The sequence below is a fragment of the Schistocerca serialis genome, chromosome 3 (assembly GCF_023864345.2).
Source record: "Schistocerca serialis cubense isolate TAMUIC-IGC-003099 chromosome 3, iqSchSeri2.2, whole genome shotgun sequence".
Taxonomy (NCBI): Eukaryota; Metazoa; Arthropoda; class Insecta; order Orthoptera; family Acrididae; genus Schistocerca; species Schistocerca serialis.
The window spans coordinates 685,050,273-685,062,310 of record NC_064640.1 but is presented as its reverse complement, the minus strand read 5'-3'; the positions used below and the strand labels follow the sequence as shown (position 1 = coordinate 685,062,310).

Sequence of the window (12,038 nt, the reverse complement as noted above, 5' to 3'; positions counted from 1 at the left end):
CTCTAGGGAAAGTGTGATGATTACATGATGATCGAATGTGATATGTGAAACTTTCAAGGGACATATGGTGTGGAATGATCTGGTTGGTGGGTAAGAATACGAGTATTTTTAAATTCAGAAATTTGCGGTAGGGGCAGGAAACGAAGAAGGTTTGGATCAGAGAGGATGTGGATTGGTTCTGAATTGCTTCGTAGACCATCCCTTCCATACTATCGTGCTAACATGGAGTTTTCTTAGCATGTGGGGTAAATGCAGTTTCTACACTGAGAATTTTTTTGTGAGGATTTACGATGGACGGTGTGGCAGAACTGTGACAGGTAATTTGTGTCGGCTGGGTATGGAAATGGAGACGATTGTTGTGCAGATTTTACCATGTTGCTCAATGATGATAACGTAAATGCTGCTGCTGTTGGTGATGCTTATGTTTATAATGATGCTGCTGAATATGCTGCTGCTGTTGATGTTGATAACGATGCTGATACTGAGGAATGTGGTACTGGTTCGATGCACGCTCCTGTAGATGGTGGAAAAGCTACTCTATTTCAGGACCTTGTTTTTGATGGTGGCTATGGTGTTGACGCAGAGGGCAATTCGCTAGGCGTTGGAAAGAGTAGCAAAGCAAGCTATTCTCGACGGTAGGTAGAGGAGCTCCAGGTTAGTGTTCTTAGTGTTTGCAACAGCAGATGGACGACAAAATTATATGGTGGAACAAGGTTGATGGGCCAAAGAAGGAGCTGTGGCGTTAGGGATGACTATCCTGAGGATAGACAGGAAGGCCTTTAAGAGACCTGCGTATTGATTACGACCGCCCATGACCAACGGGTGAAGACTAAGGCGAGTTGCTGAAACAAAACTACACTCCTTGAAATTGAAATAAGAACACCGTGAATTCATTGTCCCAGGAAGGGGACACTTTATTGACTCATTCCTGGGGTCAGATACATCACATGATCACACTGACAGAACCACAGGCACATAGACACAGGCAACAGAGCATGCACAATGTCGGCACTAGTACAGTGTATATCCACCTTTCGCAGCAATGCAGGCTGCTATTCTCCCATGGAGACGATCGTAGAGATGCTGGATGTAGTCCTGTGGAACGGCTTGCCATGCCATTTCCACCTGGCGCCTCAGTTGGACCAGCGTTCGTGCCGGACGTGCAGACCGCGTGAGACGGCGCTTCATCCAGTCCCAAACATGCTCAATGGGGGACAGATCCGGAGATCTTGCTGGCCAGGGTAGTTGACTTACACCTTCTAGAGCACGTTGGGTGGCACGGGATACATGCGGACGTGCATTGTCCTGTTGGAACAGCAAGTTCCCTTGCCGGTCTAGGAATGGTAGAACGATGGGTGCGATGACGGTTTGGATGTACCGCGCACTATTCAGTGTCCCCTCGACGATCACCAGTGGTGTACGGCCAGTGTAGGAGATCGCTCCCCACACCATGATGCCGGGTGTTGGCCCTGTGTGCCTCGGTCGTATGCAGTCCTGATTGTGGCGCTCACCTGCACGGCGCCAAACACGCATACGACCATCATTGGCACCAAGGCAGAAGCGACTCTCATCGCTGATGACGACACGTCTCCATTCGTCCCTCCATTCACGCCTGTCGCGACACCACTGGAGGCGGGCTGCACGATGTTGGGGCGTGAGCGGAAGACGGCCTAACGGTGTGCGGGACCATAGCCCAGCTTCATGGAGATGGTTGCGAATGGTCCTCGCCGATACCCCAGGAGCAACAGTGTCCCTAATTTGCTGGGAAGTGGCGGTGCGGTCCCCTATGGCACTGCGTAGGATCCTACGGTCTTAGCGTGCATCCGTGCATCGCTGCGGTCCGGTCCCAGGTCGACGGGCACGTGCACCTTCCGCCGACCACTGGCGACAACATCGATGTACTGTGGAGACCTCACGCCCCACGTGTTGAGCAATTCGGCGGTACGTCCACCCGGCCTCCCGCATGCCCACTATATGCCCTCGCTCAAAGTCCGTCAACTGCACATACGGTTCACGTCCACGCTGTCGCGGCATGCTACCAGTGTTAAAGACTGCGATGGAGCTCCGTATGCCACGGCAAACTGGCTGACACTGACGGCGGCGGTGCACAAATGCTGCGCAGCTAGCGCCATTCGACGGCCATCACCGCGGTTCCTGGTGTGTCCGCTGTGCCGTGCGTGTGATCATTGCTTGTACAGCCCTCTCGCAGTGTCCGGAGCAAGTATGGTGGGTCTGACACACCGGTGTCAATGTGTTCTTTTTTCCATTTCCAGGAGTGTATATAGCGAAGGCAGTAGTTGGCGCACCCTGCGGTGACAGAATGGACGAGGTCACACAACAACAAATAGAAATTCTCAACAAGACCGAAGCAACCAAGCGGCAACTGCTGAACTAGCACAAGAGATTCAACAGATGCTCTGTTCTGTATAGCTATTTCATCCCTCTCGCCGCATACAGGCGGATGGTGGCCTTTCCGTGACCAAAAAGTTGGAAATATACTTAAAAACCAAACAATATAATTAATGGTTGAAACGTTTACCACTGTTTTTAAAACGTATAACATAGATGAATTTCAAGATTGATTTTTACGGAAAATGAAGTCGTAAATTTGTAGTTTACAGTTGAAACAAGAAACAAAAAGTTAAATTACAAATGATAAAAATATTTTTAAAAGACGGTGCAGACAGGCGATTATCTTAAAAATGGTCACTGTACTTTCACTAAGTTTGCAGACTGCACTGGAGAAACAGTTTTGGGAAGTGGGATGTTATGGGTTCCGTGAGGTTGTAAGCTCAGTGGAGGCGAAGCAAGCTGTGAGGTGAATGATAGGAAGATAGAAAGGGAGGAGCGATTTGCAGAGTAGTCAGAGCTTAAAAACAAAGACGTCAAGTATGTGACAGACTGAACGAGGGCCCTGAGATGGGTAGAAGTAGGTGGAGAAGAATAATAGTTAATAGGATGGATAAACATGGATGACAAGTGGTAACGTCACTGCGATAGTAAGCACTAAACTATTCAGTTTACCCGTAACTGACTGCCTCTTTTGAGGTTACGGGTTATCTAAAACTCTAGTCAAAAAATCATACTGAGGACAACCAATACAGAATCAGGCATAATGCTATCTACTGTACTGTTATGTGCCAGTGACACCTAGTAAGAGGGTGATTAGTTGACTGTACGGGCGTTCAGTGGCAGCACATTGCATCAGTTAATTTTATTTCACGCCAGTGACCCACCCCAGCTTCGCACAAGTAGCTCTAAGTATCTATTGGCGGACGACTTGTTTATAATACATGGCGCTCTCTTTCAGCGCTATACCACGTATCGCTTTTGGAAGGCGTTTCAAAAGAGTGAGTTAAAGCCTGATGTTCTCGAGTTGCAGCAAGTCTCTCCTCACGATCTTCGTTGAATTCCTGAAACAGCATAGTCCTTCATCTACTACATCTACATACATACTCCGCTAGCCACCAAGCGGTGTGTGGCGGAGGGCACAATTCGCCCGAAAGTCGTATTTCTCCTCCCCCCCCCCCCCCCCCCCACCCGCCACCAACCCGGCCCTCTGTTCCACTCGCGGATCGCGCGAGTGACAAACGACTGAACGCCTCCGTACGAGGTCTAATTTTCCTTATCTTTGAATGGTGATCATTGCGCGATTTGGAAGTTGGTAGTAATAATATATGCTCTTCATCCTCGGTGAAGAACGGATTTCGGAATTTAGCGAGCAGCCCCTTCTGTTTAGCGCGCCGTCTATCTGCAAGTGTGTTCCACTTCAAACTTTCTATGAGATTTGCAACGCTCTCGCGATGACTAAATGTACCAGTCACGAATAGAGCCGCTCTTCTTTGGAAATTCTCAATTTCTTGAATCAGGCCCAACTGGTAGGGATCCCATACAGACTAACAATACTCTAAGACTGGACGAACTAACGTATTGTAAACTATTTCCTTTGTTGAAGGACTGCATCGCTTCAGGATTCTACCAATAAACCGCAATCTAGAGTTTGCCTTACCCGTTTCTTGTAATCTGATCATTCCGTTTTAGATCATTTCGAATAATCACACCCAGACACTTGACGGATGTTACCGCTTCCAAAGACTGGGCATTTATTTTGTACTCGTACATTAATGGGGATTTTCGCCTTGTTATACGCAGTATGTTACACTTACTAATGGAAATGCCGTGTGGCTATGGCCTCCCATCGGGTAGACCGTTCGCCTGGTGCAAGTCTTTCGAGTCGACGGCACTTCGGCGACTTGTGTGTCGATGGGGATGAAATGATGATGATAAGGACAACGCAACACTCAGTCCCTGAGTGGAGGAATTCTCCGACCCAGACGGGCACTTACTAATATTGAGAGATAACTGCCGGTCGTTACACCACTCGTTAAATGGCTCTGAGCACTATGCGACTTAACTTCTGAGGTCATCAGTCGCCTAGAACTTAGAACTAATTAAACCTACCTAACCTAAGGACATCACACACATCCATGCCCGAGGCAGGATTCGAACCTGCGACCGTAGCGGTCACGCGGTTCCAGACTGAAGCGCCTTTAACCGCACGGCCACACCGGCCGGCACACCACTCGTTAATTTTCTGCAAATTCTCATTGATTTGTTCACAACTTTCGTGTGATACTACTTTCGTGTAGACTACAGCATCATCGGCAAACAGTCTAATGCTGTTGTCAATACCATCAACCAGATCGTTTACGTAAATCGTAAAAAGCAGAGGATCTATTACGCTGCCCTGTGGCACACCTGAAGTTACGCTTGTTTCTGTTGAAGTCACCCCGTTCAGGACGACATACTGCCCACTGTCTGTTAGAAAACTTTCTATCCAACCGCAAATGTCATCGGATAGACCGTAAGCGTGCACTTTTTGGAGCAAGCGACAGTGCGGAACTGAGTCGAACGCCTTTCGAAAGTCGAAAAATGTGGCATCAACCTGAGTGCCGGTATCTAGAGCCTGTTGTATGTCATGACCGCTGTTTCCTAAAACCATGCTGGTTTCTGCAGATGAGCTTCTCAGAGTCTAGAAAGGTCAACACAAAATATGTTCCATGGTTCCACAACAAATCGATGTCAGTGAAACTAGCCGATAATTATGTGCATCCGATTTTCCACTCTTTTTGTACGAGTAGATTGTTATGACCTGGGCCTTCTTCCAGTCCCGTGGAAATTTCCGCTGTTCCAATGATCTCTGATAGATGGTGGATAAGAATGGTGCTATGTTTGTAGCATAGTCAACATATAATCTTACGGGGATACCGTCTGGGCCAAATGCCTTCCTGGCGTGTAAGGATCTTAACTGTTTTACAATCCCAGATACACTAAACACTATGTCAGCCATCCTTGCGTTTGTTCGATAATTGAAAGGGGCAATGGTGATGCAGTCCTCTACCGTAAACGAGTTTTTGAATGCTAGATTTAGAATTTCGGCTTTATGTTTATCATCATCAGTTACATCACCCGTACTGTCAGCCTTTTGGCAATTCTAGTGTACTGAGAAAAACTCGAATGAATTCTGTGCACTTTTATTCGGAAACCAAACGAAATAAAAATGTAATAAGCAGGCACCTAAATCATAATACAAACTCAGTAAGTTTGTATTTCGCACCCACGAAGCCAAATATAAATAAAACCTGTGAAAGGAAACAATGCAGTTCAGTTAAATTTTTAATACACAAAGTGAAATCAGCAAATCCGTACATTCCAGCCAAGTAAATTCAATGTTAATTAGTATTCGTGAAAATAAGATTGTGGCGCTTAATTCTGTCACTGTCATAAATTTCCGAAAATTCTTCTGTCACTGAGATAAAAACTGTAACTGCGCCAACCTATGGGTTCCTTGGTGTACTACGAAACTAACAGCGTCATCTATTACTTCATTGGCGTACCACCTCGTGATGATCGTGTCAGTGAGCTAAACATCCAAACTATTAAGCTGAGCAGACTTCTAAAATTTTTAAATTAGGATATTTTTTTCCATGTTCGGATTTTGATGAAACACAGCCAACAAAGGGTGCTTCTGTAAGAGCGTGCAAAAATTTAACAGGACATAGCGAATGCTCCAAAGAAAAATTTGGGGTTGGGAACCTGGAGTCGTAGAAGCCAGCTTAAGGAAATGTGGGAGTAAACTTGTCTATCGCTTTGTCCAGAATTAATATTTTCCAGTTGATTTACAACTAACATTCGTACAATTCTGTGTTGTTTATTTACATGTACATTCGTTATTTCCTGCAAGAGAACAAGGAGGACGAGCCTGATTACTAGGCAGTTATGATGCATGCTTTGTTTACCTTACTTGTCCATAAGGTGGCTCCGTTGTATTGTATTTGCATTGTCCCAAGACAGAACATGCTATGAATCAACGACAGACCTATTCATTACTCAGTGATATTCAGAGATGTACATTTCAATAAGCTGGAGCGGTACCGGTGACGTTTCTCAGAACTCACTGGCCTGCACCTTTTGTATGGGGAAGTACGTTGGAATGCTCTCGCTGTTGAAAGGCTGTCCAGCGAACGATTTCCCAATAGGCTTCATCCGTTAGGACGAGTATTTATTTCTCTCGATCTGGTTCATTGAAAAGAAGAAACAAGGGAGGTGGCAACATGAGGACCACTCGCACACCTGATTCTAAAGAGAAGGTGATGGAACATGTTATAGCGTACCACACTACAAGTACTCGTCGTATTGCACGTGAAATGGCGCTGCACTTACTAGCGCATAGCGAGTACTCCACGAACAACAATTACACCCATATCACCCACAAGGAGACCATGCAATGTTGTCTTTGCACCAAAGGTCGCAATGTGTCAGTGGTTATTCCAACATCGACCAGATTTCCCCCAAATCATGCTTGTTTGGTGACGAGGTCTCATTTGATCATGATGGTATTCCGAACAGCAGGAACAGCCATGTGCAGTATGAAGAAAACCCTCACGTTGTAGTAGAGTCACACCATCAAGTACGTTTTGCTGTGAATATCTGATACGACATTGTAGGCGACAGTCTCATTGGACCTGATCCTCTACCTGACCATCTGAATGCCCACCTATACTTGAGGTTCGTGCAAAAAGTTCTACACGAGAACGTACGTTTGGCTGTTCATAAGAGGATGTGGATACAACATAGTGGTGCACAGCCACACTTTAGCGTGGATGTCTGCAGCCATGTCAGTGCTGTATTTCCTGGTCACTGGATTGGAAGGTAGGTCCTATTCCATGGTCTGCGAGGTCACCTAACCTGAATTCCCTTGATTATTTCCTATGGGGATATTTAAAGTCAGTTGCGTACGAGACCCCAGTGGATACGGAGATAGAATTAGTTCCCAGAATTGATTCGAAACACACCGGAGATATTAGCCAGGGTGCATCAGAATCTCATTCGCTGATGTAATACCTGCACTGATGTTGATACCGTCAGTGTCAGCATGTTTTGTAAGATACAGTACAAATGGTATATTCATTGTGTCATTGATGGTATTTGCAGTTAACTGAAATTAATGCAAATAAAAAAGTACAGAGCAGTGTGATTTTATTCCTATTATCTCCTTAAGCTGGCTTCTCTTACCCCAGGTTCCCTACCACCACTCGAAAATTCGTTAGTAATTTTGGAGACTAGCGTGGCAAACAGTCAACAGAGTTTTTTGAAATAGTCTGTAGTATTCTGTTGCACTCCTTACATCGCCTGCAGTCAGTTTCTGCAAATATTTGCAATGTACAGACACGACTATTTTGTAGTTTTATTGTTATCGTAGAACAGATTTCGAAGTTTCAGGAAGAAACATTTGTAGTGAAAGTACTTGCCAAGATACATCTTGATTCTATTTTTAGTTAGTTATAAGCAGTGTTATATATGTGAACGACAGTAGTAATTATTTGTGATGAAAATGTTTCATACTCAGCAGCATTTTCCATGAGGCATGCTATGTGTTTTGCAGCACTATTTCCTTTGCACAGTGTGGAAAGTTTCGAGAGTTTGGATCGCAAATTAGTGATTTGCTCCAGAAGCTATAAAACAATGAAAGTGGACTATTTATTTCCGTGGTGATGTCTATGAGATACAGACGGCATCTTCAATATATCCGGTCTGTGTCCAGAAATTTACCACGTTTAAAGTCATTTGTGAGACGACAAATGAACTGTGTTATCAGCAAATCGAAATAGATGTGTTTGAAAGTCATAAGCTGTTTGTTCCAATTTCCTGTTTGATATTAAACAAAAAGTTTGTACACGAGGAGTTTATTACCTACAAAATCATTTACTCTAACGAGCCAAACATAAAGATTACTGCCGCAGTGTGAGTGAATGCCGCCTGGTAGCATTGAAGAACCGAGACGCGGTAATGAAAGTATATTAACGGAGAAGAGACGAATGGGATATCATTCAGCAGCTAATGGCAAAATTAACTGACATAAGCGACTTTAAAAATGGGCAGATTGTTATGGCCCAGTGGCTGGGTATGAACATCTCGGAAACCGTCAAGCTGGTAGGCTGTTCGAGTGCTGTTGTCGTGAGCATCCACCACTCATTTCAGAACGTAGAAATTAGAGTCTTGCCCGCTTTGCAAACCAAGACAGATAGAGATCTGTGACAGATCTGACGACAGAATGATTCAGGGCACATCGTTCAGCGCATATTGTTAAACATGGAGCTTCGCAGTATATGCCCCCTGCATGTTCCCATCTTGACCTAACGATAACGTGTCTGGGCCCTGGACTTATAGAAACGCACTACCTAGTCGAATAAATCACATTTTTGTTGTTACACTGGATTGATATCGTACCTAGACGTGAAGTTATCCAGGCGATTGGGTGTCTAAATGTGCATCGCGTCACAGACGCAGACAAGTTGGGTAGAATTATGCTATGGAGGATGTTCACCTGAGCATCCTTTGAACATTTGGTAGTAACTGAACGCGCCATGACAGCTTTTGAGTGGGTGCACGTTATTGGTTTCATCACCGATGGCGATGACATCATATAGTATAATAATGGCCAGTGTCACAAAGCCATAATCATGCTACTTGACGTGATGGTATGGGACACCACTGACTACACAACACGATCACCTCTGATTTCCTTAGACGGTAATTAGGGCACTAAGCGTGTATTTATGACTGTGTCATGTCTTAGAGACCTTCATGACAGTATCTTTCAGCAAGATATGGCAAGACAGCACATTGCCCTCACTGTCCTTACCTACTTCCATCGAGAAGCTGTTCGATTGTTGTTGTGGCCAATAGTTTCATCCAGTTTCCCGAACACAAAAAATCTGGTCACAGGTTGCTGAGGGAGTCGCGTGCCACCACTCATCAGCCCCTGCGACTGTGATCTCTGTCAAAGAGCTAAAACAGCACGGAATGGTATTCCCATATCTCTGATTTAAGCTCCGACTTCATACCCACAAGGGTCAGAGCCGACATTGCTGCCGGAGTTGGTGGCCTTTGGAACCCTGTATACTCCCATATAATCTTAAAATTCAATCATTTCTCCTTCCTATTGTACTGCACGCGCACATAACTAAAATTACTTCGTTTACTATCATCCCTAGATTTACAGTTTTAATAACCATTAGTGTAGGTATTCTCTACACATCACACCGAATTCAGTCAGAGTGCTGAATATATTCAGCGCTCTGAATGAATGAATTTACATGCTACAGAAAAATGCAACTGTCTTATGAACGTACTTCATTTGCAGGAGTTTGTGCCAAATAAACTCTTCAGTTACTGTGGGAAAGTTTAACAGACCTTAACCATGTAAGAAACAAAGGACATGTATGTTACGCTTAAAATTTTTTTAAAATGAAATAGTGCAGTACCTATACATAACGTTAGGGCTCCTTCTATAAGAAAAGTAATATGATGTAAACGCACGTCGTTATGTTCCAGGTACGCAGGTGGCGAGCAGTCGCGGTCGTGCTACATGGAGTGGCCAGACGGACACTACCCAAAATCTCTCAGCGATTATGTGTGAGTAACAGCTTTGCAAGTGCGCCCTTCGCAGTGTCGTACCTAAATGGTTTCTGATGTTCTAGTGCCCTTGACAGAAAAGGCAATAGATGTTTCTGAAAGCTCTGGCTCAATCACTGAGTTCGCACGGTTTAGCATCCCACAACTTGTCGAACAAAAAGCCTTCTCCAAAAAATTACTAGGTTACAATTGTATAATGTATATCCCACACTCTTATGCTTAAATATTTACTCATCTGCCTGCCACAATGCTCTAATTCATTCCGTAGCATCCTTATTTCCCAACGTTTTGAACTCTCAGTACACCTAATTCTCTATTATACGACATTAGGGCTATGCTAAGCCTTCGTCTTAACGTTTTTACCATGTTCGTTATTTATCCTAAATAGCTTTGAGGGAGTCATAGTCACTTTAGTTTATATTGTAAACATTTTCCGCAAACACCACTGTGCTAACGTTTGTTTTCTATAGTTTTCAAAGCGGTGTCACAGTATCGCAGAAATGACTGATTCGTACTTTAAGGTACACCCATCAGATGAAGCTTATCCTGTTGTGGTCACTTGTTGTAGTATTATTTGATGGGTCCTGTCTAGAACTGTAAAAGTACCGTAGGCTATAAGTAAGCGTAGACTACGGTAGTTTTTCTTGTAGTTTTGGTCAGTTAAGATCGTAGCCATGTTACCTGAACTTCAGATGTGTTGCTTAACTATCTGGCGTAACCTCATTTAGGTGATTTTGTTTGAGTATGCGATCAGTCTCTTACTAGGTTCAGCAAGAAACCAGAAGGGATGAACCGTCTAGAGACTGTGTGAGGATATATAAAGGGTCGCGTTTTGTTCTACATAGTTATCCTCTTGTATGTTACTTAAAAATACACAGTATTTATAGTAAAACTGAAACTGTCAATGTTTAGTTCTGGTTTTATTCGGAAACTACTGACTTGTAATGTAAAACAGCGGGGTGTTGTAGTAGTAAAAATAAATGTGTCATAGGATAGTAGTAACTGACACCATACTTCTGCCACTGCGAAAGGTTGTACATTCACAGAATCTTCTTCATGCAAGTACGTCCACGTGGTTCGTGCAAAATTGTATGTAGTTCAAATCTGTGAAAATCATCAACTGCCAAGAAGAACCGAACTGAAACATTTATGCAGTGGCATGAAGGCACCGTCTTGCGAAGCGTGAATCATGTTTCATAATGTATGTAATCATTCGTCGCTCCTATCTGTGGCACTTACAGGTTTGTTAAAAACATAGGAATCTAACGAAAAAAGGTATTCTTGTGCCAGGCGACTGAAATGAAGGCCGTGACTGGGAATAAACCATAGTTGCTTCATTTAGCCGTAGCGGAACTGACTGAGAATTATATCCATAGATTTCTGAGAATTGAAGCAACATCACAGTTACAAGTGGATAAATATTAGGCGTAGGAGGGTAAGAATAATAAGAAAAATATTAGTAGCACTTAAACTTGTTATTAACATACCGATGTATGCACGGCAGTTTCTTAAACTATTATTCCTACAGCCAGTACCACTTACACACTCTCCACTACCAACGACTGGTGTTGGTAACGGTCGATCGAATTATCAAGACTGTCCCCGACATTGCCATTAGTCAATCATGAAGGTATTTTATTCGAAATTGTGGGGTCACATGCAGACGCCATGTTCCGAACCTTCCCACATTACGTGCCAGGTCCCCAACTAATGCAGGGCCGACAAACGACGGGAAGCAAAAACTAGTGCACCAGATATGTATACCCTTAGTTCATAACAGAAATTCAGAAATACATCCATCTTTAATTAAACGAGATGTTCCTCTTTTACAATGGTTGTTAATTTTGATGTTTGTACAGTTCATTAACGGCTAACTTATAAACGAATGGCTTAAATGTAAACTGAACCTTGTTAATCGTAGTCAAACGCAATATTAACTTTATGGTAGTCTCCATATGGAACACTGGCTCTAATTGGTAGTGTTCGTACACCGAAAATGTGTAGAACATAATAAAAGAAAGTTCATTTTGTGCTTATGTAGCCAAGTTCACAGAATATAT

General features: G+C 43.8%; 1 protein-coding gene across 1 annotated transcript in view; it reads left to right on the top strand.

The window, feature by feature from the left end:
- The window catches only part of LOC126471086 (tachykinin-like peptides receptor 86C), a 193,864-nt gene that overhangs the window by 56,905 nt on the left and 124,921 nt on the right, over positions 1 to 12,038 (top strand). Inside the window, exon 3 of the mRNA XM_050099161.1 lies at positions 9,898 to 9,978. Coding sequence (XP_049955118.1) covers positions 9,898 to 9,978 — 81 coding nt within the window. The remainder of the gene's footprint in view (positions 1 to 9,897; positions 9,979 to 12,038) is intronic.